This window comes from Hippopotamus amphibius, chromosome 1 (genome assembly GCF_030028045.1).
Source record: "Hippopotamus amphibius kiboko isolate mHipAmp2 chromosome 1, mHipAmp2.hap2, whole genome shotgun sequence".
In the NCBI taxonomy this organism is placed as follows: Eukaryota; Metazoa; Chordata; class Mammalia; order Artiodactyla; family Hippopotamidae; genus Hippopotamus; species Hippopotamus amphibius.
The window spans coordinates 120,309,792-120,337,286 of NC_080186.1; the positions used below are offsets into that span (position 1 = coordinate 120,309,792).

At 39.0% G+C, this 27,495-nt stretch overlaps 1 protein-coding gene across 1 annotated transcript; it reads right to left on the minus strand.

Annotated features, from left to right (window-relative positions):
* On the minus strand, positions 1-27,202 carry FCRL3 (Fc receptor like 3). Its single transcript, XM_057746582.1, has 14 exons — positions 27,172-27,202; positions 19,519-19,539; positions 18,208-18,450; positions 17,487-17,741; positions 16,966-17,250; positions 15,888-16,175; positions 15,349-15,624; positions 9,138-9,416; positions 8,644-8,763; positions 3,037-3,064; positions 2,041-2,153; positions 1,765-1,833; positions 234-265; positions 1-144 (listed from the first exon to the last, which is right to left on the minus strand). Exons 1-14 carry the CDS (start codon positions 27,200-27,202, stop codon positions 1-3), a joined length of 2,184 nt encoding a protein of 727 aa, XP_057602565.1.
* Positions 27,203-27,495: the final 293 nt, after the last annotated feature.

Genomic DNA, 27,495 nt, shown 5'->3' on the forward strand with positions numbered 1-27,495 from the left:
CTAGTGGTCTAAGGCTGACGATGTGCATGGGACATTCTCATAGTTTTCTGCAGCATCTTCAAAGTCAGTGTCTTGATCGATGGCCAGCCCTGTGGAGTCATCTGGATGTGCTTTCTTCAACTCTGAATAGATGACTATGGGCTCCTAGTGGAAAAGAAAACCCACAGATGGGAAGTAGCTAAATATAAGTGAGGAAGAGCAGAGGGGAAAGAAAGTCAGGAAATGTGACGTACCTTATCCTCCCAATGACTCCTTGGTGAATTTGCTGTTGGATGGGAAGAGGAAAGAAAAGTGTTAAAGTGTGAGTAATATATTATAACTTACAACCTACTCACAATGCATTCCAAGCCAATCTTTCCTCTGCAGACTCATTTCCTAACTGTCTCCTCTGCAGCATTCTTCCAAGCCCTCACAGACCAAGTATCCCATCCTCACACACACAATCAAGCCTTTCCTCTGCCCATAAAATGCCCAGAATGACTTTCCTGAAAATATCTTTCTTTCCCCACTGCTCATCACAACCCCAGCAGAGCAACCCTGCCATTTTCACCTCCCCACCCCTATTCAGGGAGTCTATGGCTATTTTGATCATCTGGGAGAAGGGAGTAAATATGATCCACTTCACTTTGCACAGAGACATTGGAGGAGGCTGCTCCAATAGGGGCTCGGCATTCTAAGGCCACACAGAAAATTCCCAGTAAGCCAAAGATATGCAGTGCTAACACTGAGAAAATTCAGTTTGTGTATTTCTCCTATCTTTCCGAGGGATCCTTTGGATCTCTTTCATGTATTTATTCAGCCAATAAGCATTCAGTGAACAATGACCTTCTATTCATCACTGGTAAGCTATCAGGTGGCAAAAATGACACAAACTCAGTCCTTATGATAAAGAATCTTGTCCTTCTTAAGACGAGAAATAGAGAAATAGGCATGGAAACAAATGCAACAAGTATGAGCACCGAGATAAAAATACATGCTAAATCACACTGTTGCCGCAAAAGGTGATCAGTTCCTTCCAGGCTAGGAGAAGGGAGGGCTGGTGGGAAGCCCTGTGAGGTTAACAGTGGTAACTGAATCCTGTCTTGAGGTGTCAGCAACGGTCACAGGCAAACCAGAGGCAAGAATATTACAAGACAAATAAGAGGCACCAGCACCAAAGCACAAAACAGCCCAGTTTGATCAAGAAAATTCTAGGAGTTCAATGCGGCTAAAGTAAAGACATAAGGCAGAGCTCAGAGGAGGGACAAAAGTGCAGGTGGGGGCAAGGGTCCTGCTTTAAAATGGAGAATCGCTGAGGGCCGTTCATCTAGACAATGATGTGATCAGTTGTGCATCTCGGGGGAATCAGGCTGGAAACAGATTGTTAGAAGGTTTGAAGGAGAACAAGATTAGAAATAAAGAGACCAGTTAAGAGAATTATAGTTGTCTACACATTAGATAATTAAAGGCTTAATTTAGCAATTACGTTCATTCATTCATTAAAAGAATTTGAGGGCGCCTGTAGTTTTCTAAGCATAACACTATATGCTACTGATATTTTAGCAAAGAAGTAAGGTGTCTGTCCTTGAAGAGTTTGTGGGGTAATGGTGGCAGTGCAAACAGGTAAGAGGGAATGGGTGTGATTACAGGACTGGTAATATAAGAGGAGCAGTTAATGCCTTTCATGTTGGATTCATGTTGAGATGACCCTTTGATCCAAAAACCCCTCGCTGGATCTGATAAAATACTGCCACCTTACCGCTACTTATTTCGAAGGTGTCTCACCTGAATTTTCTTTTGTATGTGGGATGCTCAGGATCTGGGAATAAACCAGGTTGCTATCTCCAGGATCCACTGCAAAAGAGTAGATCATAGCTGGCTGTAGTCAAGAGCGCACACTATAGACTTCCCAGTCACCAAGTTTATAACCACCTTCTATCCCTGACATAGTGCCAGGAATGACATTTTTAAATTGAGTATGACTGAGCTATGGACTGTTGCTAAATCTCTCTTCCCTCCTTGTTCATCCCTGGAGCCTGCTGTCCATTAGCAATTCCTCACCATTGCTGTACACTGGCTGCAGTTCCATTTCATCTGGTGGCTCAGAGTAAGTGGGCTCTTCGGGGTCTGTGTTGGAGATCATGGAAGGCTTGTTAAACTCCCTGGGACTATAACTGTGATGGGGGGAGAGAGACAAAAAGGAGAAAGGCATTTGTGGATTATACAGAATCTCGGGAAAACCAATATCCAGGAAGAGCCCAACATGGCTCATGTAAAAATATCCTGGCTGCTCACTCTAAGAGTCTTCATGGCTCTTTCGAGAAAATGTCAGAAGGATGGCACAAGATAGAGCCAGGGCAGCATTGCAGAGAAGGCCAGCTGAGGCAAGGTCAGAGGGCAAAGGCTACATAATGTAGTTCAAGGTCCCTTTGACAGAGTAAACACTTGTATTTGGCTTATTTTTATTACTTTCAAAAGTTCAAATGCTTCATCATCTATACACAAAGGCTTCCGCAGTCCACAGAAGTTGATCTTTGTCTTTTTTTTTTTTTAAGTCCCTTTCGGTTTTCTACCTCATTATAATGATCTACCTTTCCTGTAAAATACTGTGAAGGCTCTTCAGGGAAAGTTTTTTTTCCAATTGCATTACCTTCTGCAGTTAACATTGTGAGCTGAACATTGCCAACATTCAATCATTGTTTCCTGAATGTGTGAGTGGGGAAGTAGCAATAAGGGAATGAGTAAATGTAGCCTTAGGAAAGATGGTACCATTAAGACATCAGTGGTCAATTCTCTACTGGCACACACTTGAGGAAGGAGATACATTAACATGGATAGTAAATCACATTAATTCTGTGTATAAGTAGGTATAAGTGAGTATTTTTCACAACTATGATCCAGAGTGGCCTTCTTAATCATATTTTTTATTTCATAAGAATTTGAAATTTTTAATTGGAAATCCAGTAAAATATTTTTTTAATGTACGTGATTCCATGTTCTATCTCGTGGGCATAAATAAAATGAAAATGCTGGCAACACAAGAAGCAGAGACCTCACCTAGGTGTCTGAGTGGTGGGAAGTTCTCCTGAAAAACAAACAAAGGAAAGTTGATGATAAGTGATCTGTGTGGACAATGTGCTCTATGTTAGAATGTCGTTTCCCAGAAATCAAATTCATTCTAGATTTCAGTTAAGGCAAATCTTTGAGAACATATGGCTCCACCCCTTATGTCATGTTATAGATAAGGAAGATGTGGTCTGGAGAGACACTTGCGCAGAATCACACTTATTCTCAATCGTTCAAGCAGCATGAACTCTAAATAGCTGTGACCAAGTAGCAGAAGAGAGACAACTTAGTATTTAACTCTAGATCAAGTGCTTCCCCTACTCCCACATCTCTATTCTGACTGCAGCCCTGTGAAGTAGAGGCTGAGGCCTAGAGGGGGGTAAAAATTAACACTGAATTGTTACACAAGTATGACTCAATAATAGGACTACCGAACAGGCTCAGACCTTTCTTTGTCTGTAACTTTGCAAATGCATTTCAACAACACTGGGTACATATTGTTTCCTCCGTACCCCTTTTTTCTTCCCCTTTAACCTGGCTAATTCCAACTTATATTTCCTCCTCCAGAGCTTTCCCTGATGCCAACAGGCTGGATTAAGGGACCTATATCCATGCACATAGACCCCTGAAATATTAAAATGACTATGTTGTATTGTAATTATCTATTTCTGTGTTTCCTTCTAACTCTCTCCTTCGTGAAGGGGGCGTTACTTGAGGGTGCAAAACTTGCCTTGATTATTTTTGTATTTCCAGTGCCTAGAAGGTTGAAAATATTACATAAAGATTTGTTAAACTACTGAACAAATTAAACTATGTACTATGAAGACTAAAATAGAAACAAGTTGACAACTTTTTAATAGGTGGTTCCATGTAAACCTAATTGGGAAGTCTACCCCATCAGCCATGAAAATATGCCAGCTTTCCACCAACACAGAAATACTGACATCTTTCTGGCCTGCTCAATACAAGCCTCCTCCCAAGTTTGCATCTCTGCCCTTTGCCTATTTATCTGTGGCTCTATACCTTTCTCACAGGTCTTAGCGAATACAAGTCATTGTCCAAAGTAAACATATTCAGCCTTCCCTTTCATGAAAAACCACTGATTAATGCCCCCAAACCCTGTCTTCGGGAACCAGGTATCCTGAGTTAAACTAGAGATGTGTAAGCATGATTCTGGCCTGTCTCTCTCTCCTCAGGGCAGTGGTAACCACATCAAGCAACAACCAACATCCTTACTTGTAGGCAGGTTAGCTAGGTCCCAGGATACATCTTTTAATTTGCATAAAGGAAAACAGACCCAGAAGGTGGCTATTTATAACATAAGCTAGTATTCACTAAAGATATACAGACCAGGTACTATGCTAAGCAGTTTACATAGATGGTCTCATAGCACCTAAAAGGTAGATACTATTATTATGACCATTGTGCAGCTAAGGAGACTGGGGTTTGGAGAGTTAAGATTGCTGGAATTCTAATCTAAGCAGTTATAGAATCAATACATATATCACTCCCTTAGGTAACTTGGAGGAAACACTCAGGCTTAAGGAGAAGCTTTCCTTACTTTTAGAAGAATTTGGAAGGGCTGAGCTCTTCCCTGAGAAGACTGGTCAATAATGAGAAGGAAGACTTTGTTATGAGGGAAGTACAGTAGACAAGATTTTGAGATGTGAAAGACAGAGACCCTCTGATTTGTAGACTGTCAGAATTCCTTAGTTGAGTTTGCTATTTAAAACAGCATTTCTCCTAGATGTGGAGGACAGAAACTCCTGGGCTTCTGTTCTCATGGATCACATAAAAGAATGATTGGTAATCCCTCCTTCCCTTGTGTTATTTGTTGTTGTCACACCAAATAACAATCTGTTATTGTTATCTGAGCAATCAGTTTTTTGAATATTATCAACTGCAATACTGAAGTTCTAATGTCTGCACTTCTAGTATGTTACTGATTAATAAATGACATCCAGACAGGCAATGAAATATAAAAGTAATTTTTAACATAGGAGGTACAACCAGCCTTTTACAAGTTATCAAGGTGTAATAGAGAGAATATGGATTCAAGTGCTAGGGAGACCCCTGTCAAGCCCTAATTCTGACTCTTAGTAGATACACATGAATTTGGAAAGGTTGCTAACTTCCCAATAACTTCTTCATTTCTTCATCCTTAATATGGTTATAATGATATTGGTTGAACCTAAGTGAAATGTACACACTGAAAAACTGGGAGAATTAGACACACAATAAAATTGCATATAATAGACTCTAAATGAATGACAGATTTTATGATGAGTAGTATCAGGGTTAATGCTACACACATAATTGGCTTAACCACCATCATTAAGGAAAATGTGTAAGGTTTTCATTAAATTGAGATCCAATTATTTGTTTATTTGCTTGATTTTCAGTATGAGCCCTGAAAAAGGAAAATAGAAGCATTAGTCCTGACAGAAAAGGAGAGTTCATGTTATACCACAGAGAAAGACAGAAAGTAAAGGATTAATAATTCCAACTATAAAGTCCTAAAACCTTATAAGCACCCAAAGCACTGAATAAAACAGTCCATGCATTCAAAGATTTCTGATCCATGAAAAAACATTCAGAGAGAAAAATTAAAGCAATCACATAAGAAAAAGACAAGGATGACAGCAGATTTCTTGTCAGAAACCATGCACACAGGAAGACAGTATAGCAACATCTTTAAAATATTGAAAGAAAAAAATTTTTTCAGGGGGCTTCCTAGGTGGCGCAGTGGTTAAGAATCCGCCTGCCAATGCAGAGGTCACGGGTTCGATCCCAGCTCCAGGAAGATCCCACATGCCGCGGAGCAACTAAGCCCGTGTGCCAAAAAAAAAAAAAAAAAAAAATTTTTTCAACCTAAAATTCTATGCCAGCAAAAATATATTTCAGAAATAGATGCAACCCAAGGACTTTTACAGACATACAGAGGCTGAAATAATTCATCACCAGCAGACCCATACCACGAGAAATATTAAAAGAAATCTTTTAGGTGGAAAGAAAATGATACCAGATGAAAGTTTGGATATTCAAAAAGGAATGAAGAACATTGGAAGGGGTAACTTTATGAGCAAATGTATAATATTTTAAAATTATAGGTAAGCTTCTTTAAAAGATAATTGATTGTTTACAAAAATAATAACAATGTAACAAAGAGGGGAGAAACAGAATACACAATGGTAAGATTCTTATGCTATACATGAAGTGATATAGTCACATGTAAGTAGACTGTGAAAGTTAGATATGTACACCACATACTCTAAAACAACCACTAAAATATCAAAACAATGAGTTATATAGATAATAAGCCAACAAAGGAAATAAAATGGAATCATAACAAATACTCAACTGGTCCAAAAGAAGGTAGAAAAAAAAGGAAATGGAAAGCAAAGAACAGATGAGAAAAATAGAAAACAAATAGCAAAATAATAGACATAGGAATCTAACCCTACCAATAACCACATTAATGGAAATGGTCTAAATTTTTAAAATTAAAAGGTAGAGACTGCCATATTAGATAAAAAATCAAAATTAACTATAAACTAACTATAAAAATACTTAATATGGAGGCACAAATAGGTTAAAAGTAAAAGTGTGGGGCTTCCTAGGTGGCGCAGTGGTTGAGAATCCGCCTGCCAATGCAGGGAACACGGGTTCGATCCCTGGTCCAGGAAGATCCCACATGCCACAGAGCAACTAAGCCTGTGCGCCACAACTACTGAGCCTATGCTCTTAAAAAAAAAAAAAAAAAAAGTAAAAGTGTGGGAAAAAGAAATATCATGCTAACATTAGTTATATTAATATATTAATATCAAAGAATATTTCAGGGTAAATGATACTATGGGAATAAAAAAGGTCATAGGATAATATGGTCATTTCATCAAAAACACATAACAATGTTAAATATTTGTGCATCTAATAATACAGTTTCAAAATACGTGAAGCACATCTGATAGAACTTCAAGAAGAAATGGAAAAAATCTACAAGTACTATTGAAGATTTCAATACCATTTTCTTAATAATTGATAGATCAAGTAAAAAGAAAATCAGTAAGACTATAGAAGACTTCAGCAACACTGTCAATCGAGTTCACCAACAAACTACAAGAAATGTTAAAAAGAAGCCCTTCAGGCAGAGGGAGAATGACACCATAAGGATGTATGGTATACAAAGAGGAATGAAGAATTGATATGAAATGTCAAGAAAATGACAACAATAAGAAGATAAAACTACCAAATCAATATCCCTTATGAACATGGGTGCAAACATTCTCAACAAAATTTTAGCAAATCAAATTCAAAAATTATGGGGCCTTCCCTGGTGGTGCAGTGGTTAAGAATCAGCCTGCCAACTCAGGGGACATGGGTTCGATCCCTGGTCCAGGAAGATCCCACATGCTGCTGAGCAACTGAGCCACAACTATTGAAGCCCGCACACTTAGAGTCCATGCTCTGCAACAAGAGAAGCCACCATAGTGAGAAGCCCGCGCACCACAACAAAGAGTAGCCCCTGCTCACCACAACTAGAGGAAAAGCCTGCATGCAGCAACGAAGACCCAACGTAGCCAAAAAAAAAAAAATTATAACCAAGTGAGGTTGACCCAAGAAATGCAAAGCTGGTTCAACATTCAAAATCCAAAATCTGGATCAATAGACTAGAAAATAAAAGTATATGATAATCTCAATCAATGTAGAAAAAGCATTTGTCACTTTTTCTATAAAAAATGTCAGCAAATTAAAATTAGTAGGGACTTCTTCAACCTAATAAACAGCAGCTACAAGAAACCCACAGCTGAAATCATCATATGTAATGGTGAAAGTCCAAATACTTTGCCCACTTTAAACTCAAGAACAAGACAAGGATGCCTGTTCTCAACACTTCTATTCAACATCGTGTAGGAGGTTCTAGCCAGTACATTAAGGCAAGAAAAAGAAATAAAAGGAATCCAGATTGGAAAGAAAGGAGTAAAATTATCTTTATTCACAGATGACTTGATCATCTATGTAGAAAATCTAATGAAATCTACAAAAGCAATACTAGAACTAATACGTGTTTAGCAAGGTTTCAGGATATGCCATCAATACACAAAAATCAATTGAATTTCTATATATTAGCAGCAAACAATCAGAAATTGAAATTTTAATTTCATTTTCAGAATATCTATTAATTTTATGTATTAATAAATATCACTGTATTTATACGGTATTCAACTATATCTCAAGAGTTTACAGTTTGGACCTATGGCTGTTGTCTATTTCTGTTGTTGTTACAAGTGGAGGACTTTGTTTTTCATTCTTTTTGTTTTCAGTAAGCTTTGGATTGGGGTTGAAACTTAACTTTCTAATTTTTAAATGGAAGCAAAACTCTGCTCTCTGATTTGAATCTCAAATTAAACACATGGAGTAATAGCTTCATTAAGAAATTTATTTCTTCTTTTTGTCACTGTTACAGAGTGACAGTGATTAGAACTGAGGGCCTAGTACTTGGAAAGGAATAGTTGACCTTTATAGGTGCACTACACAAGTCCAAGTTATTATAGCAATGGCAAAAGTCACCACATCAAAGAGTAAGATGTAGTCACTCACCTGAATTCCTTTGGCTCCTGAAGTAACCCACCAGACCAGCAGTACCAGCAAAGCCAAGGAGGCTTAGCAGACCTCCGATGACCACCTCAGTGATAAGGGTTATTTTGTTACTGGAAGGCCCTAAGTGAAAAGACCTATACTTGAGTTCAGGGCCAAACATTTTTTATCTAGACAAAAAACATGTGTGGGGGGAGGGGGGCTAGCCATACATTAGGACGGGTTTTTCAAGGTTCTGATTTCTCAGTCTGAATCATTTCCAGTATAATTTGTAATTTTCAAAATAATAGCACATGGAGAATGATTGCCAGAATCTAACATTAAAATGTATTCCTTTTCCCTCCTCCGCCCCCATGAAATCAGTACCAATCTCCAGAAGCCCCAAGCCTTGGTTTTATGTTAATAACTCTTTGACACTGGGAGAATTTCTAGAGTCTATCAGAGAAATATTTTATCGACTATAAATGTAAACTATGGCCCAGGTACCACCAACGCACCTGCAAGGTTGAGTATCACCATCTCACTGCGTTGGACCCCCAGGCCATTGTCAGCCCCACAAGAGAAGTTCCCAGAATGCTCTGCCAGCAGAGTGAGGTTGAAGGATGCTCCTCCTCCAAAGGGGGCCGAGCTGTTTCCCAGGGTGACGTTCTTGTAATAAAACCAGTACCGGATCGGGGGAGAGCCGCTTTGGGCCTCACAGCGAAGCTCTAACACATCTCCCAGCATAGCCTGGGCCCCAGCAGGGTTGATGGTGAAGACAGGCTGAGACACTGGAACTGAGGAATGCAACATAGTTCATGAGTGGTTTTCATTAAGTATATGTACAAGATAACTTAATAAAGGAAATACCCAGCATAGTTTAGCAGTAGGAACACAGACCTGGGATTAAGGAAAACCTGAATTTAAAACCCATCTCTGCCCTTTATTAGCCCTGTGATCCTGATGCTTTAAAACTTTTTACTATCTCCAAGTCTCAGTTTATTCCTCTGTAAAATGGAGCTAATAATAATTATATCGCAAGCTATTGTAATAAGAATCATGTATGTAAAGTGCTTGATAAATGTTAGCTGCTATTACTGATAGAAATAATAACTAAAAGCAAGGTTTGTTTCTCCATATTATTGTTGACTCTTGAGACTTAGCTTTAAACCTAGACTTCCACATCTATCTGAAGTAGGGCCTCATTACCCTCTACCCAGTTGCCTTCCTTTATTTTTCTACCTAGCATTAGCACTAACATCTATCAATCTATATATCTGTACCTCTCTCTCTTATATCATCTATCTATCTATCATCTATCATCTATCTATCATCTATCTATCTATCATCTCTCATTTCTCTATCTATCATCTCTCATTGTTGTATATCTGATTCCCCCAATAGAATGTAAGTTTCATAAGAATGAGGACTTATCTGTTCATTTTTGTATTTCCGGTTGCTGGAACTTTGCCTTGGCATGTAATAGTTCGTTAATAATTGGCAAATGAGTGGATGACCAAATTGATCCAGACTGGCCCCCAAATATCCAGATACAGCAATAGCAACAATGATTTCCATTTTAATTTGTGATTATAGAAAAAGGACAGCCAGGAAAAGCAGAAAATCATTATGTTTTCCATTAATATACGGAATTATTAATCAGTAATTAATTAACGTGAAATGTGAACTGTGAGATTGCTGATTCTGCTAAGTTGTGAGGAGACCTGGATGAGCCGATCTGTGTGCTGTGCTTTAGATGTAAGCTGTGTGCTTCCTTGGCAAGGGAAGCTTGGTGAGGATCTTAAGCTCTGCTTTGCATCTGTGACCGGCTAAAGGGGAGGGAGTATGAGCACAATCCATTAAATGGGAATAATTCAAGTCAGAAATGCGCCATCTGCTGGCTGCAAGACAGATGGCACAACCTGCCTCATCTGAGTAGAAATGCCACGTCTCGGTTTTAGAAGTGTAGGAGTCCGGCTCAATTTAAACAGATAGCTTGAGTTTTGCCCTTCTGTATATCCTTTACAATATATAGTGACCTGGGCCAGATACTAAAGGTCTCAGGGGTAAGTCTTTATACTTTCTGTGTGCATCTCAGCGTGCCTTTCCGCCCATGTCACCACCTCATGTTTTATCCATTTTTTATTGCTGTAAAATACACATAACTTGACATTTTCCATCATAAACTTTTAAAGTGTGCAGTTAAGTGGTATTAAACACGTTTGTAACATTGTGAAACCAACACCACCATCCATCTCCTCAACTTTTTATCTGGTAAAACTGAAACCCTATACCTGTTAAAAAAATAACTTCCAATACTCCATCTCCCCAGCCCCTGAAAAGCACCAGGTTACTTTCTGTTTCTATGATTTTTGACTACTCTACATATCTTCTATAAGTGGAATTATATGGCATTTGTCTTTTTTTGACTGGTTTATTTCACTTAGCATAATGACCTGAAGATTCATCCAGGTTGTAGCGTGTATCAGAATTTTCTCTCAAGTTTTAATAATATTTCATATTCTGTGCATATCATGCTTTGCTTATCCATTTATCTGTTGATGGGCATTGTTTACATGTTTTAGCTATTGTGAATTCAGTTACTCTGTATATGGATGTACAAATATCTTTATGAAAATATATTTTCAGTTTTGGGGGGTGTATACCCAGAAGAGGAATTTCTGTATCATAGAGTAGTTCTATTTTTAATTTTCTGAGGAGCCTCCGTAGTGTTCTCAATCATGATTTCATCATTTTACATTCCCACCAACATTACACAAGGATTTCAATTTCTCCACATCCTAGCCAACACTTGTTATTTTCCATTATTTTTATAATGTCCATCCTAATGAGTATTAGGTGGTATTTCGTTGTAGTTTTGGTTTGCATTTCCCTAGTAATGAATGACGTTGAGCGTTGTTTTCATGTACCTAATGGCCATTTATGTGTCTTCTTTGGAGAAATGTCTATTCAAGTCCTTCACTCATTTTTTAACGAGTGCCCCATGATCCCAGCCCCTGCCCCTCAACACACAGCAACAGAGTCCACAAACCTTATAACACTGGACAGGGTAGAGGTGCCAGCTTAACCTTGGCTCCCACCCTGGATTGATGGAGCCTACAACTCAAGGAACCCTCGACATGAGAGAAGAGCCCACCATTCTGGGGCACCAGGTGACGATAACAGCAACACTTCAGGAGCAAAGCAGCAGTAACTCCAGAGGCACAAGAAGTGATAATAGAGCCACACCGCTTACAGAGACAGCGGAGGATGGAAAGTGACTACTCTCAAACAGAACCAGAGGCAGCTTAGGTAAGAGAAACCAAAAACTTATGCCATAGCACCACCTACTGTAAAATGAAAGAAAGGCCTCTGATTTCTATGTCAAAAGCACGTCAAATGCACCAGCAGAGAAACCACTCATTCAGTACCATGAAGAATCACAGTAACACTGTACCACAAAGAGAAAATGGCAATTCTCCAGAAACCAAAGTTACAGTCATGAAATATTGTATTCTAACTGAGAAAGAATTCAAAATAGCTGTCATGAGGAGACTCCACGAGCTACAAGAAAACTCAGAAAGCCAGATTAAGGTGCTCAGAAATAAAATCAATGAACAGAAGAAACACTTTACCAGAAATATTAAAACTCTAAAAAAGAGCCAAACAGCAGTTCTGGAATTGAAAAACTCAATAAATGTTAAGAAGGAATGCCTGGAAAGCATTGGAAATAGACCAGGCTATATGAAAGAAAGAATTAGCAATCTCGAAGACAGAAATCTAGAAATGATACAAGTATAAGAGGAGAGAGAAAATAATTTAAAAATGAGGGAATTCTCTAAGAGCTATCTGAGAAAAGTCAACATTAGTGTAAGGGATATCCCAGGAGAAGACAGGGAGAGGGGAACAGAGAGTATATTTAAATAAATAATAGCTGAGAACTTCCCAAACCTGGAAAATAAACTGGATATATAAACCCATGAAGCTAAGAGAACACCTAATTACTTCAATGCAGAAAGACCTTCTACAAGACATATTATATTAAATTTGTCAAAAATCGATGACAAAGAAAGAATTTTAAGGCAGTCAGGGGAAAAAAGAATGGTAACCTACAAAAGAATCTCCATGAAGCTGTCATCAGGTTTCTGAGCAGAAACTCTACTGGACAAGAGGGAATGGGAAGACATTCTCAGAATACTGAAAGATAAAAAGTGTCACCCAAGAATGTTTTTTCCAGCAAAGTTCCTATTCAGATATGAAGGAGAAACAAAGACCTTCCCAGACGAATGAAAGCTGAGGGAATACATCATCACTAGTTGCACTGACAAGAAATTTTGAAAGAAGCTCTTCTACTAAAAACAGAAAGGCAAAAGTACACAAAACTTTGAGGAAAGTGGCAAATAGACGGAATCAGAAAATTGCATCTCTTTATCAGAATAGGTTTTAAACACTTTATTATAGCAAATGGTAAAAGGAAGGGAAGCAGAAAAACAACTACAGCTACTTCAATTTGGTAACAAACTCACAATACAAAAAAATTTGAAACAACAAAAACATAAAAGGGGAAGAGGAAAAAGATGGAACTCATATAGGTAAATGAAGAGAAGATGCTGTCAGCAGAAAATGGACTATTTATCTAGGAGAGGTTTTATGAAAACCTCAGCGTAACCACAAAACATAAATCTAGAGTGGAGACACAAAACATGAAAAAGAGGAAACTAAGAAAAATATTATAGAAAACCACAAAACCAAAATGGCAGGCAGAAACTTAAGGAAAAAATAAACAAACAAACAAACATGGACATATAAAGCAACCAGAAAGTGAAAGTACTAAGTACTAAGTACTAAAATGGCAGTACTAAGTTCTCCTTTGTCAATAATCACCTTAAATGTAAATGGATTGAATTTAGCAATCAAGACATAGAATGGCTAGATGGAGTGAAAAAATAAGGCCCAATGCTAGGCTGCCTCCAAGAACCTCACATTACCTCTAAAGACAAACAGGCTCAAGGTGAGAGGATGCAAGATGATACTCCATGCACATGGCAGCCAAAAGAAAAAAAAGAGGGTGTAGCCATGCTCATGTCAGACAAAAAAGACCTCAAGCCAAAAAAGATGATGAAGGACAAAAATGGACATTAATTATGATAAAGGGGGCAATTCATTGAGAAGACATGAGTGATAAATATATATGCACTTAACACAGGAGCACCAAAATACACAAAGCAATCGTTAACAGACATAAAGGGAGAAATTGACAGCAACACAGTAATAGTAGGGAACTGTAACACCCCACTTACATTATTGGATAAATCCTACAGACAGAAAGTCAACCAGGAAACAGCTGCCTTAAAAAAAAACAAAACATTATACCAGGTGGACTTGATAAATTTATACAGAACATTCCATCCAAATGCAATACAATACACATACTTCTTACGTGCTCGTGAAACTTTCTCAAGGATAGAGCATATGTTGGAACACAACACAAGTCACTATGAATTTAAGAAGACGGAAATCATAGGAACCATCTTTCCTTACCACAATGCTATGAAACTGGAGCTCAACCACAGGAAGAAAGCTGGAAAATCACAAATATTGGAGAATAAACAACATGCTGCTAAACAGCTCTTGGGTCAAACAGGACCTCAAAGGAGAAATGAAAAAATACCTGCAGACAAGTGAAAATGAAAATATGACACACCAAAATTTAACCTTGCACATAAAGGAACTAGAAGAAGAAGGACAAATGAAGCTCCAAGTCAGTAGGAGGAAGGAAATGATAAAGATTAGAAGAGAAATGAAATATACACTAAAAAGAAAATAGAAAAGACCGATAAAAAGTAAGACCTGTTTCTTTTAAAAGATAGACAAAATTGCCAAACCTCTCGCTAGATTCACTAAGAAAAATGAGAGAAGGCTCTGATAAATAAAATCAGAAATGAAAGAGGAACTATAACAATGAATGCCCAGAAATTCAAAGGATTATACAAAAATACTATGAACAGTTATATGCCAACAAACTGGGCAACCTAGAATAAATGGACAAATTCTTAGCATCATACAGCCTTCTAAGACTAAATCATTAAAAAATAAAATCTGAATGACCAATCACTAGGAAAGAGACTGAAACTAATCAAAAACCTCCCAAGAATAAAAGTACAGGGCCAGATGACTTCACAGGTGAATTCTACCAAACATTCAAAGATGCCTTGAATCCTATCTTTCTCAAAATATTCAAAAAAACTGAAGAGAAGGGAATACTACCTAACTTATTTTACAAGGCCAACATCACCATGATACCAAAACCAAAGACAACATAAAAAAAGAAAATTACAGGCCAATATCTCAGGTAACACAGGTGTAAAAAAATCCTCAGCAAAATATTAGCAAACCAAATACAACAATACTTTGAAAGGATCACACGCTATGATCAAGTGGAATTTATTCCACCTATGCAAGCATGGTTCAACATTTGCAAATCAATCTATATGATACACCACATTAATAAAATAAAGAATAAAAACCATGTGATCATCTCAATAAATGCAGAAAAACCATGAGGAATGGCCTAAGTTCCTGAACGTATAGTCAGAAGAAAGGATCCCAGGACTCTCAGGTAGAGGAAGAAAACATGGAAAGTCTGCTGGAATGTCACACCAGCAAATAGCCAAAAGAAGAAGACATACTCTGTTCTGGGCTGTGACTGCTGTGGGCATCCTTACTCACTTGTGACATGGAGAGTCACTCTGTCACTACGCTGGACACCCAGGCCATTGTCAGCGTCGCAGGAGTAGTTTCCAGAATGTTCTGCAGTCAGAGAGAGTTTGAAGAATGCTCTTCTGGAGGGAACAGAGCTGCTCCCCAGGTTGACATTCTCATGATAAAATCGGTACAGGATCGGGGGAGAGCCTCTCTGGGTCTCACAGTAAAGCTTCACCACGTCCCCCACCACAGCCTGGGTCCTGGGAGCCCTGAGGGTGAGGACAGGGCGAGACGCTGGAACTGAGAGAGACAAAAGAGCTGTCAGAGGACTCGGATCTCTTGAACCATGAAAAGCAATGCTGGATAATTTTGTTTCCATCGCTATAGTCCTCTCCTCAAGAAGTAAGCTATCTTCAGATTTTATCATCTTTGCCATTCCTTGGTTAGCTTTTAAATCTTCATACCTCTGTTCCTTTGCCTCCTTCCAGAGAGCCTCATGGCTGATAGAAAACCTAAACCCTGGCTTGTGAACCCAGGCCGAATAGAAGGAATCAGGAACTTACTTCTCACTGTGACTCTAATCAGTCTGCTGAGGATGGGGCCATGAATGTTGTCGGCTGCACAGTAGTATCTCCCAGCATCGCGCTCCTTCACACGGAGTATCTGCAGCTCTGCCGACAAGGAACGCTGGGTCTTCGTTCCCAGGCTTCTTACTGTGCCCTCTTTGTACCAGGAGAATGTGACAGGCCCAGTACCCTTGGCTACTGAGCAGATAAGGAGCAGATTTCCTCCTTCAATCAGCTGCCCTTCAGGGGGCTGGATCTCTAGATTTACATCAGACACAGGCACTCCTGGGAGGACAGAAGATGACACATGAGGGTTTCCATGGCAGAAACTCCAGGGTCAAGGAGAAGGCTGATTCTGCCATGAATAAGCCAATAGCAGCAGGTGCAATAAGCAGGGGTCCCAAGTGGGTAATGGGGAATTAACTGTGTATATTTTTACACAGGCAGCAACATCCCTCCCACCACACATAGCAGTTCCCATCCCTGGGGAATGTGGGGACCAGGCTCTTGACCTTCTTAAACCTAACACTGACTGCAGTCACATTTTATGGACATTTATATCTAAGGAATCTTTGGTGTACCAGTGGACCACAAAATAAGAGTGAACCCTGAGAATATTACTTCTATCCTGAAATTCAACCCCCTTTCCTATCCTTCAAGACTCTTCTCCAACCTCACCTCCACCTTCCCACATTCCAGTTTGTGTTTATCTTCCACTTTTATTTTAGAGTATGTTTAGATCAACAGATAGAAGCAGAACAGGGACCTCTAAAGACTGCATGTGGTCATCTGTGCATCTAGTTATCTGTTGACTCTTGAGAGAACATACCCTATACGACTTTGTAACCCCCACAGGGTTGGGGACCCGGTAATTGATCAATAGCTTTTATTAACTGAGTTGCATGGAAGAGAATGTTCTAGGGACATTAGGCCAGTGTTGAACCTGAAGAGAGAAGAATAGCAAGATTGCTGAGAGCTCCTCTCTGTTATGTTCACTCTCCCAGGAAGCAGGAAATGTCATTGCCCTGCTCTCCTCTCCCCAGCTCTGACTCTGGAAGAGCAGCCCCACACTCACTCTGCACATGTATCTGGGATCTCAAGCTTCTTTTTCTGACATGGTAAGTCACTGTTTCTGCCTGGCACCAGTAAGACCCTGAGTCTTCACTCCACACAGCGGGTAACTTGAGCTCTGGGGATCTGCTCCAGCCTGACCCCAAGGCCTTGTCATCTCTGAAGAAGCAGAATTGAAGCTCAATGTATGACCTCTGTGGAGGGAGCCGCGTCTCACATTTCAGGATCACCGGGCTCCCCTCTATGGGCTGGGAGGGGCTGGCTGTCAGCACAGGAAGGGAAAACAGCTCTAAAGAGAAGAACAAACACAGTCCCCAGGGTAGTGAGGCTCAGGGCTGCTGGAAAGATGCAGCTGTGCTCTCAGCACCAGCTCTCAGAACACAGGGACCCAAGTAGGTGGAACCACCTCCCATCTCCCTCCCATGACTGGAGGCTTTTCATGAAATCCCCCCTCATGAGCCCCTCCCTAAATCCTCACACAGTTTCCCTGCTGAGTCCTATTACCCACAGAAGGGCAGCCGTTACCTTGAACTGGAATCACTAGATGTTTTGAAGTTTCTGTCTTTGTAATTCCCCAACCAGTTTTTCTAGAAGCGGTACAATGATATTTGCCTTCGTCCTTGGAGACTGAATATAGTGTGAGGTTTGATTTATAACTCCCAGTAATTCTTTTGTCATTTTTGTAGAAAATTGTTTCACTTGCTTTTTCTTTCCCCTGGCATCTCAGAACTACAGTATCTCCTTCAAAGACAAGGTGTGGAGCCTGGAGGATCAGGTTGTCTGCAAAGAGGCAGGAATACAATCAGTTTATTTCCTGATGCTTCTTTCTTCACACTCTCCTTTCTGCCCATGAAGAAAGGGCTACAATCCTATACATACTTGCAAATGTCCTCCATCAGCCTTTCCACATGGTCCCAAAACCCAGCTCTCTCCTGTCCTAGGATAATGAACTAATTTTCTGAAAATGTCCTGGATAAATCCCCATCCATATTGTTAAAAGAGGAATTTTATATCATACCTTTCTTTTGCCTGGTGACTTCTGACTTACCAACACTTCTCTGGATGGAAAAGATGGACAAGACAGCATCCTGTTGCTACGCTATCTCCTTATTTTCCCCACTGGGATCAATACATTAAATATCCTCATGCCTGTTTACAACACTGCCTAGGCTCCCTGCATGAGCCCAGCCCTTAGACATGCTGCCCAGTGGCTTAATTTCAGAGGCTCCCCCCTTTCTTTCCTCACCAGGTAAAAAATCCACACGAACGGGGTCACTGGGAGAAGATCTTTGAGTCTTGCATTGGTAATATCCAGGCTTGTCTATCTGGATCTTTTCAGATTTTTTGTTCAACAAATGCTCATCATGATACCAAGTTACATCTCCTTGGGCTGGAGAAAGGGAATCCCTGCATGTGAGAGTCACACTGTCGTCTTCGTAGTTTGTGGACCATGGAGGATTGAGGAGAAGAAAAGCTTTTGGCGTTACTCCTGAATAGGAAGTGGAAAGATGAAGGCAGGTGAAGGTGAATGGGAGGTGGGTGGAGCATAAGGAAGGGCCCAGCTGCAACTAGGAGTATTTCTGGGCAATTCCCATTAGGACCAGGGTTGGAAATGGAGCAGAGACAGCTTGGGGAAATGCCTGGGACAGAATCTGCTCTTCTTCATTTTTTGCCTGGTAGTGGTGGGCAGGTTGGTGTCATGAGGGCTAAGTGTCTCAGGTTCCTGGTATGGGCTCAGGGTTCAGGAGACATGATATGTAATTGGGCAAACACTGTGAGGGCCTCTGAAAGTGGGCTGATTCTGAAATGCTCTTGTCCTATACATTCCTGTCAAGATAAAATTGAGCCTGGGCTGTATATACCTCAGAAGCAGTTTCTAGACTCTGAAAAACCGGTTCCTACTTGGTTGTTAATATTTAATGGACAAGATTTGTTTCACTTACAATTCTTTTAAACCTTACTTAATTTGAGATTCTATGGGGAAGGCAACATTTTTGTACTCTCTACCTAAGGTAAACATAATCAGTAATTGATAACAGGATACAAAAGAATTAAACCAAGGGACCTGGACTGCTTGCATAATCCTCTTTGTGTATATAATTGCAACTGACCAATGGGACCAGCAATTGAAACAGTGCAGTGACATGAGCTTCTTTTGGAGATGTACAAAGATGTGGCTGTAGCATTTTCCTCTATGAATAAGAACTATTTCTCTGTTCTTTGATAGCAGCACCAGCTTGGACATATGGGAGCGGGTCTTAGAGAATAGAGGAGATCAAATCTGAGGTTCTCTCAATATCAGCCTCCTGCCTTTGCCTTTCTTCTGCAAACGTTTCCTTCCCCTTTACACTGTGACATTTGATGATAGGGAAAGAAGTGAAAACTGGAGAAATCAGGAAGGGTCTACTCACCCACTAATGACACAGGTGTGACCTCAGAGTGGCAACATCACTGATGTTGGCACATCACCACAGGCCTCATTTATGGGTACAGGCAGTGCTGGCTGGGAGGACCAGTGCCCAGAGACCAGGAGGAACAGAGAAAAGGGAACACTGACCTGATTGATCTCTTCCAGGAGCTGTGAGGGAGCCAAAATTTAAAGATTAGCACAGAGCAATGGTTTTCAAACCATTTCACTTAGGCAATCTGAGAAATGTTCCAACGACCGAGCCACGACCACTTCTATGGCTTTTCCTTCCCATTTCTTCACCCCTATGCGATGGTACCCATAGTCCCCAAACAAAGAAACAAAAAAGAATAGCCTGTAATTTATTGTATCAACATGATGACTTGTATCCACAATCCTGGCTCATCTCTTTGCTATGTCATACTTAGCAGCTTGCTAATTCACTCCCCACTCTCTTCTCTATCCTGGACTCAGCAGGGTAGAGACAGAGAAGGGCTTAGAGAAATGGTTTATTCTCCCCTCCTTTCTTAGGCATTGTTCCTCCTACTTTTTCAATCTCTGGTTAAATACTGGCTTAACTTCTCAGGAAGGGGGCTCCTATTTCTCAGTAGATCTTCCCTTACTCACCTAAATTTTGAAAATAATTGTTTATATGAGGGATTTAGAAAGGGTTTGGCAGAAAGAAACATCCAAGCTTCCTATGAGATAAAAAAAGAAATGGTTGAAGAATCAGAGTAATACATTTGGTTTGCTCTGTTGGCTGTATTCAGAGGCTTTTGGTTTTCCTGGGATCCAGTTCTACTCATTTTTCATCTCTTGTGTAAAGAAAAAAAAAAAAAAAACACGTTGCCTGCCATTCCAGGTCTGCAAGGATCAAGCTATTAGCCAGTGAAGTTGCCCACAGACAGTACACTCTGAGGGGAATTCAGGATGAAGACAGGAAACATTCTGTGCTTTGGATACACTGGCCCTTAGATAGTTAAGATGCATAGCTAAGGGAAATTTTCGAATGACCCCAGATTCTTGCATCTTCCCATACAGAGAAAACATCTAAATCACTAAGTTGAGATTTCTCTTCTTTGTGATTAGCAGGAATCTTTCAAAGCTTGACTACATGTTTTTACCAGCAAAAAAGTGTGCATATATCCTGGCTCCTCCCATACCTCTTCGGAGCAGTTCCTCAGAGCTATCTGAGATGCTATCTCTCGGGCTAGAGTCCTCAGTAAGGTCCCCAATAAAACTTCACTCAGATTTTACATTGTGCACTTTTCTTTCAGTCCATAGTTTCAGTGACCACAAAGGGACCCTGAGCAGACTTCACTCCTTTGCCTGGGGATCTGGAGCCTGGTACCAGCAAGGGCCTCTTGTGCTCATTTCCCTCCTCCATGAGTTTAGACAAATTTGGGTGAGTCTCTCCTGGTTCTCGGATCTTCCAATTATTGGTTGATGATCCTGAGTTCTATTCTGTGGTGTATAACAGGGATTTGTCCCCCTTCCCCCAGCCCAGTTTAAAGACAGTGGGGGAGCCTTGTTAAAAGATACGAGGGTTTACTCAGTTGAAAGACACTGAGCCATCTGGACTGGGTAAAATGAGGGGCATCAGAAAGCCAGCCTCCAACTAACACTCCAGCCACGTTTATGTACTTATGGAATGTATGCTTACAAATATGGAATATTTACTTAATTGGGAATTAAAGGAAATCTTGCCCTAAAATGGCCAAGATAGGGTTCTTTTGACATTCTAAAACTGATTAGAAGAAAGCCAGCTTGATAAAGCACCTTTTCAAAATTTTGACCTTAAAGGAACAAAAGCCCTTCTAGGAGGAACTTGCCTTTCTCTCCCTGTGCCTTTGAGATGTAAATGTTATATCTGATCTTCTTAGACATTTTATTCCGTGTTGTGAGAGCTTGGTCATTGCCATCCAGAAGGTACACACTTGGTGTCCATTTGGCAGCCAGTTGAATAGCCTGGGATTCTAAGCAGTCTTTTTGTCTGGCTGTGCTAGCTCTCAGGAAAATTTGTTATGCGTCCAAGATCATAAGGGTCCTGTGTCATCTCAACCTTTGTTGTGTCTACCTGTACAATAAGGCCTTTAGTTTCTTAGACTACTTTTGGGAGTAAACTTTCTGTATCCTGTGAAGGCTGCATCCTTTGCACTCACTAGTGGGGATGCCTCTTGTGTCTAATTGGTTTGAGTCGCTTTTAAGATACTATTCATTAATGGCCAGATGATGGATTCTTTAAATTGGATAAACTTCTAAATAGGTAAATTTTTAGGGAGCTCTCATTTTAAACAGCTGTTTTATTGCTGCCTATGAAAATACCAAATTAAAAGGTAGATGCAATACATATATATATATATATATATATATATACACACACATATATATATATAAAACAGGTAACCTTATATATATATATACACATATATACACATAGGTGTAAAACAGGTAACCTTAAAAACTCCCTTAGTTTAAAACTAACAAGCAAAAACTATTTCAGGAAGACTTATTTGTGGTCTCAGCTTCCCTTCAATGGTTCTTACAGATGCTAATAAAAACATTAGGTTAATTAATGTTAATTAGGTTAACAGGGGAATAGGAAGAAACTGAGGGGAATGCCAAGAGACTTCTTCCCAACAAGGTGGAAATTTTAAAGGGAATTATCCCAGCATCTCTTGGCAACAAGAGAAGTCATCATGCTGAGAAACCTGCACACTGCAACAAAGAGTAACTCCTGCTCTTAGCTGCAACTAGAGAAAGCCAGTGCGCAGCAACAAAGGCCCAACACATCCAATAAATAAATAAATAAATTTATTTAAAAAAAAGAGGGGATATATGTATATGTATAGCTGATTAACTTTGCGATACAGTAGAAACTAACACATTGTAAAGCAACTACACTCCAATAAAAATTAATTGAAAAAATATAAATAAATCCACTTCTTACCTATCTAAAAAATAAATAAAAACAAAACAAAACAAAAACAAACAAACAAACAAAAAAACCCAAACTGCTTGAAAGGCTCCCGCACCCAAAATCTAATTAATGGCCTCCTTAGGGACAGCGAGTCACGGAAGGGAGGGGATAAGGAAATATGTGTATAAATACAGCTGATTGACTTTGGTGTACCTCATAAGCTGGTACAAGAGTGTAAAGCAATTATATTCCAATAAAGAGCTTAAAAAAAAAAGAAAAAAGAAAAAAAAATAAATCCACTTCTCACCTATCTAAAAAATAAATAAATAAAAACAAAACAAAACAAAAACAAACAAACAAAAAAACTCAAACTGCTTAAAGGCTCCCTCACCCAAAATCTAATTAACGGCCTCCTTAGGGACAGATACAAATCTCAAAGTCTTTTCCACAAATAGTGAAGAGCTTAATCACCTGAGCAAGTAAATTTAACTCACACCAACTGTCATTTATAAATGAGTAAGTTTATATTGTAATACCTGATTCATGACTAAGATTTAAAGTGAAACTATAAGATCTCTAGTTATGTCTGTTTATACATGTGTGTATTTTATACATATGATACAGCTTTACCTTCAGCTAGTATTATCAAAATTAAATTTATAGAAAAGCTCTATTTGACTTAAAAGTAGGTGCTTACAAATTAAATATGTGTAAACGTAGTAGGTACTAACCCAAATGAATTTCAAGTTCACACAATCTAGGAAATATTCAATATTAAATCAATATTCAGTATTAAAGTTCAAGCAAGTTTGTTGGTTTAATTAATACAAATATGTCTTATTTTTATTACACTTAGGTTTACTAAAAATCAAATAAGGTCATATTATCTCTATTATAAAATTTATCAGTGAGAGAAATAGCTTGGTATGGTGGCTGACTTGGTCTCATATCTTAAAGTTTTCATGGGTAATCTAAACTTAATAGTTGAGAAAAAATGAATTAAATAGATATAAATGGGGTAAGAGCTTTTAGGTGAACTCCTGAAGAATAATTATGCTTTATGGTATACCTATTTAAAAATAGTTTCTCCAGATTTTTGGTAACTTGAAACTTTAGAATTTTGCTAAGTGAATTTAAATGATGGAAATTTATTAAACACCTAGATCATTTCCAAATAAAATACTGAAATATTAATTACTGAATATAGGCTTCATTTTACAGAGAAACTACAGATATTTAGGACTATTAATAAAAATGTTTGGTGCCATACTAAAAAATATTCTATAAAAAGCACATATTTTTAGAAATCACAAATAATATTTATAAATTTGCCAATCTACAGAATGCTAATGTAAAAGTTCATCATTGATTACTTCTTAGTTTTTACTAGAAATTATGGTACTTAAAAGTTAAGAAATCTAATCAATATATATCATGAAAGCTACTAAAATTAATTAGGGCACCATCTTTTCATGAAAGGAAAAGGACACAAAGAATGCAAATGCATTTTGCTATGGGAAAAGACAGTCATTTTGTTCTGGTGAGAAAAAAAGAAAAAGAAAGCACAGAACTAAATCTAAAAGTAAAAAAGAAAGTTACAGAAGGTTATGGGAAAGGAACCCCAAGAAAAGAGTTTTATGCATGGTCAGGACTGGCTAAGATTAAAATAAAATTTAATTGAGTAAATTAATTTAAATATTAAAAGTAAGCTGGTACAAAACTAGAATTTGGTTTTCTCTCCCTGTTCAGCAAAGTTTTCTTGGAATATTGATCTGCTTTTGATAACAGATTGTAAAATTTCTTTACCTTTTAAATAATTTGTTATAGCTTTCTGTATTTGCCTTTAAAATCTTCTATTGTCACATTGGTTGGGTGAATAAGTACTGTTTCATAGTGACCTATGACCCTATTTGACCAAGTATTTTAAAAACCTGATATCTTTGACAAACTTCCCAAGTCAAATTCCAAATGAATTTTTTTGACTTCTAGCTGACCGTGGGATGCTTCAAAGGGCCACTAAAACATCCCAAAGAGAGATATTAAACTAATTAGGTTTGTTGGGTATGTTAAATTACATGGAAATATTGTCAAATAAGTGGTGATAAACCTTCTTAGGTTATATTATATGGATATATGTCATTAATATAGAGCTTCCAAAAACTATATGAAATTCCCCAAAATCTGATATGTCCTGGTTATTAGTCATAATTCTAATTATTATCTTAAAATGTTGTATGTCACAGAATGTTGTATATTCTTTGTCCGTTACATTAAATTCAGATATTTAACTGTGCCATTTAAAATCTTTTGTCTTTTATAGACAGTCATTGTTTTACTCTGATGCTTTTACAAAATGAAGATCTTCAAGAAGATATATAAAAAGACTTTTTGACAAATAAGTTTTCTGATGACCTCTAGATCATGCCACTGAACTCAGTAAGAAATTACAAAACTCTAACAAAAACCTAATGACTTCATCCAGGTCAACAGGAATCAATTATATGGGACCAAATGAACTAATAAACACAATTTATATTTTATAACCTTTTCCTGAAATATTATTAACTTAAAAAAATTTTTTTTAATTTTTATTTATTTATTTATTTATTTATTGACTACACTGGGTCTTCATTGCTGCACATGGGCTTTCTCTAGTTGCAGCGAGTGGGGGCTACTCTTCATTTTGGTGCGCAGACTCCTCATTGCGGTGGCTTCTCTTGTTGTGGAGCATAGGCTCTAGGTGTGCAGTAGTTGTGGCACATGGGCTCAATAGTTGTGGCTCACAGGCTCTAGTGCGCAGGCTCAATAGTTGTGGCACATGGGCTTAGTTGCTCCACAGCATGTGGGATCTTCCTGGACCAGGGCTCGAACCCATGTCCCCTGCATTGGCAGGTGGATTCTTAACCACTGCACCACCAAGGACGTTCCTCTGAAATATTACGGACTTTTAATCCTTATTTTCCAGGACTTCCTAGGTGGTGCTGTGGTTGGGAATCCACCTGTGTCCACCACCAATGCAGGGGACACAGGTTCAAGCCCTGGTCCAGGAAGATCCCACATGCCATGGGGCAACTAAGCTTGTGTGCCACAACTGTTGAGTTGTGGCCTGTGTGCCACAACTACTGAAGCCCACGTGCCTAGAGTCCATGCTCTGCAGCAAGAGAAGCCACCACAATGAGGAGCCCGTGGACCACAACAAAGAGAAGCCTCCACTCACCGCAACTAGAGAAAGGCCATGTGCAGCAACAAAGACCCAACACAGCCAATAAATAAATAAATAAATTTATTTTTTTTAAAGTCCTTATTTCCAGAAAACATTTCCTCTTACACTATGACTTACAAAAAATTGATAAAGTCTACCTTTGTAAACAAAGATGAAACATTTATCTTTTCCTCTCTACCTGACCCCTCCAGCATGTGGCTTTTCCAGCTGGCTCCCCTCTGGACTTTATATGATCCAGATTACAACTAGTTATACTAATCATTATTTTAATCTGTTATCCCTTTGTTGTTTTCAAACTATGTGTCTCTCTCTTCTCTACTCTGACCTTATAAATGTTACTAGATATATTACCTATATTCTATTTAGTAAGATTGTTGTCTTTTGAATTACCTGGTATATCACCAGGACTCCAACAAAATTAATGATGGATAAAAGTCTTGAGGCAGGGACTTCCCTGGTGGTGCAGTGTTTAAGAATCCGCCTGCCAATTCAGGGGACATAGGTTTGAGCCCTGGTCTGGGAAGATCCCACATGCCGTGGAGCAACTGAGCCCATGGGCCACAACTACTGAGCCCATGTGCCACAGCTACTGAAGCCTGCATGACTAGAGCCCGTGCTCTGCAACAAGAGAAGCCACTGCAATGAGAAGCCTGTGCACCACAACAAAGAGTAGCCCCCTCTCACCACAACTAGAGAAAGCCTGGGGCAGCAATGTAGACCCAACGCAGCCAAAAATAAATAAATAAATGAATAAACAAACATATAAAAAGATATAATAAAATATAGAAGTCTTGAGGCAATGATCACATATATAACTCTATACAGAATAATTGTAATAGTGCAACTCTAGATATGGGAAAAAGAAGTAACAAGAAAAAAACATTTCCTGGATCATAATAAGCTAGCAAGACAGGTGATCCCGAGAACTTGAGGTTATTAACAGGGTCTAATCCAGATATAACACATGAATGGCCTATCACCAAGGTCTTTGCCTTACTTAGGAATAAGTGTTCTTATCGCCATGGGACAAATTGGTCATGAAATGCCTCCCAGACCTTGGTTGAATTTATGACCAACAAAGGGAGCTGTAAAGAAAAAAAATGTTGCCTGCCATTCCATTTCTATCATTATCAAGCCATTAGCCACTGCAGTTACCCACTGACAGTGAGTTCCATAGGAAATTCGGGATGGAGAAAAGCCAGAAACACTCTGTGCTTTGGATACATTGGTCCTTAGATAGTTAAGATGTATATCTAAGAAAAAAATTTCAAATAGCTCCTGATTTTTACATCTTCCCATACATTGAAAAGCATTAAAATCATTAACTTGAGATGCCTGTTCCTTGTGACTAGCAGTAATGTTTGATGCTTGACTATATGTTTTTCCCAGCAAAAAAAGTATGTATATATCCCGGCTCCTCCCTTATCTTTTCGGAGCTGTTCCTCAGAGCTATCTGAGAGGCTGTCTCCTGGGCGATAGACCTCAGTAAGGTTCCCAAATAAAACTTAATTCACAACTTTTACATTGTGCATTTTTCTTTTGGTTGACACTTCCTATCTGTCTCTAAACCCCACGTGGAGGCAGAGACAGAAGCTCCTTGGCTTCCCCCATCTTATATTAGGAACCGAGGCCCCTGTCCCAGTCCAACCCATCTACTCACCCAGGATCAGCAGCAGGAGCCACAGAAGCATGGAGACCTGGCCTGGCTGAGAGCAGGGAAGGTCTGTCTCTCCCAAGTCAGGCTTATTTCCCATCCACAAAAGAGGACAGAAGGGAGGAACTCAGAAGAGATTCGCAAGAATCAGAAAAGAGGAAGTAAAAGAATCATATCTTATCTTAGATTCTGAAAAGTTAAGACCACTACTTTCTAAACGTTGTTTGTATTTCAACCCTGGCAGCTGTGCATTTTCAGACGTTGACAGTCATTTTCCAACAGCTCAGCTCTTTCAGGAGAAATGGCTCCAAGGCTGTGCCGGGTTCTCAT

Coding starts and splice junctions, on each gene's coding strand:
- FCRL3 (XM_057746582.1), bottom strand. CDS start 27,202: ATGCTTCTGTGGCTCCTGCTGCTGATCCTGG. Junction 16,176..16,965: donor ATCCCAGATACATGTGCAGA/GTGAGTGTGGGG, acceptor CTGTCCTCCCAG/GAGTGCCTGTGTCTGATGTA. Junction 2,154..3,036: donor CCCACCACTCAGACACCTAG/GTGAGGTCTCTG, acceptor CCCCCATCACAG/TTATAGTCCCAGGGAGTTTA.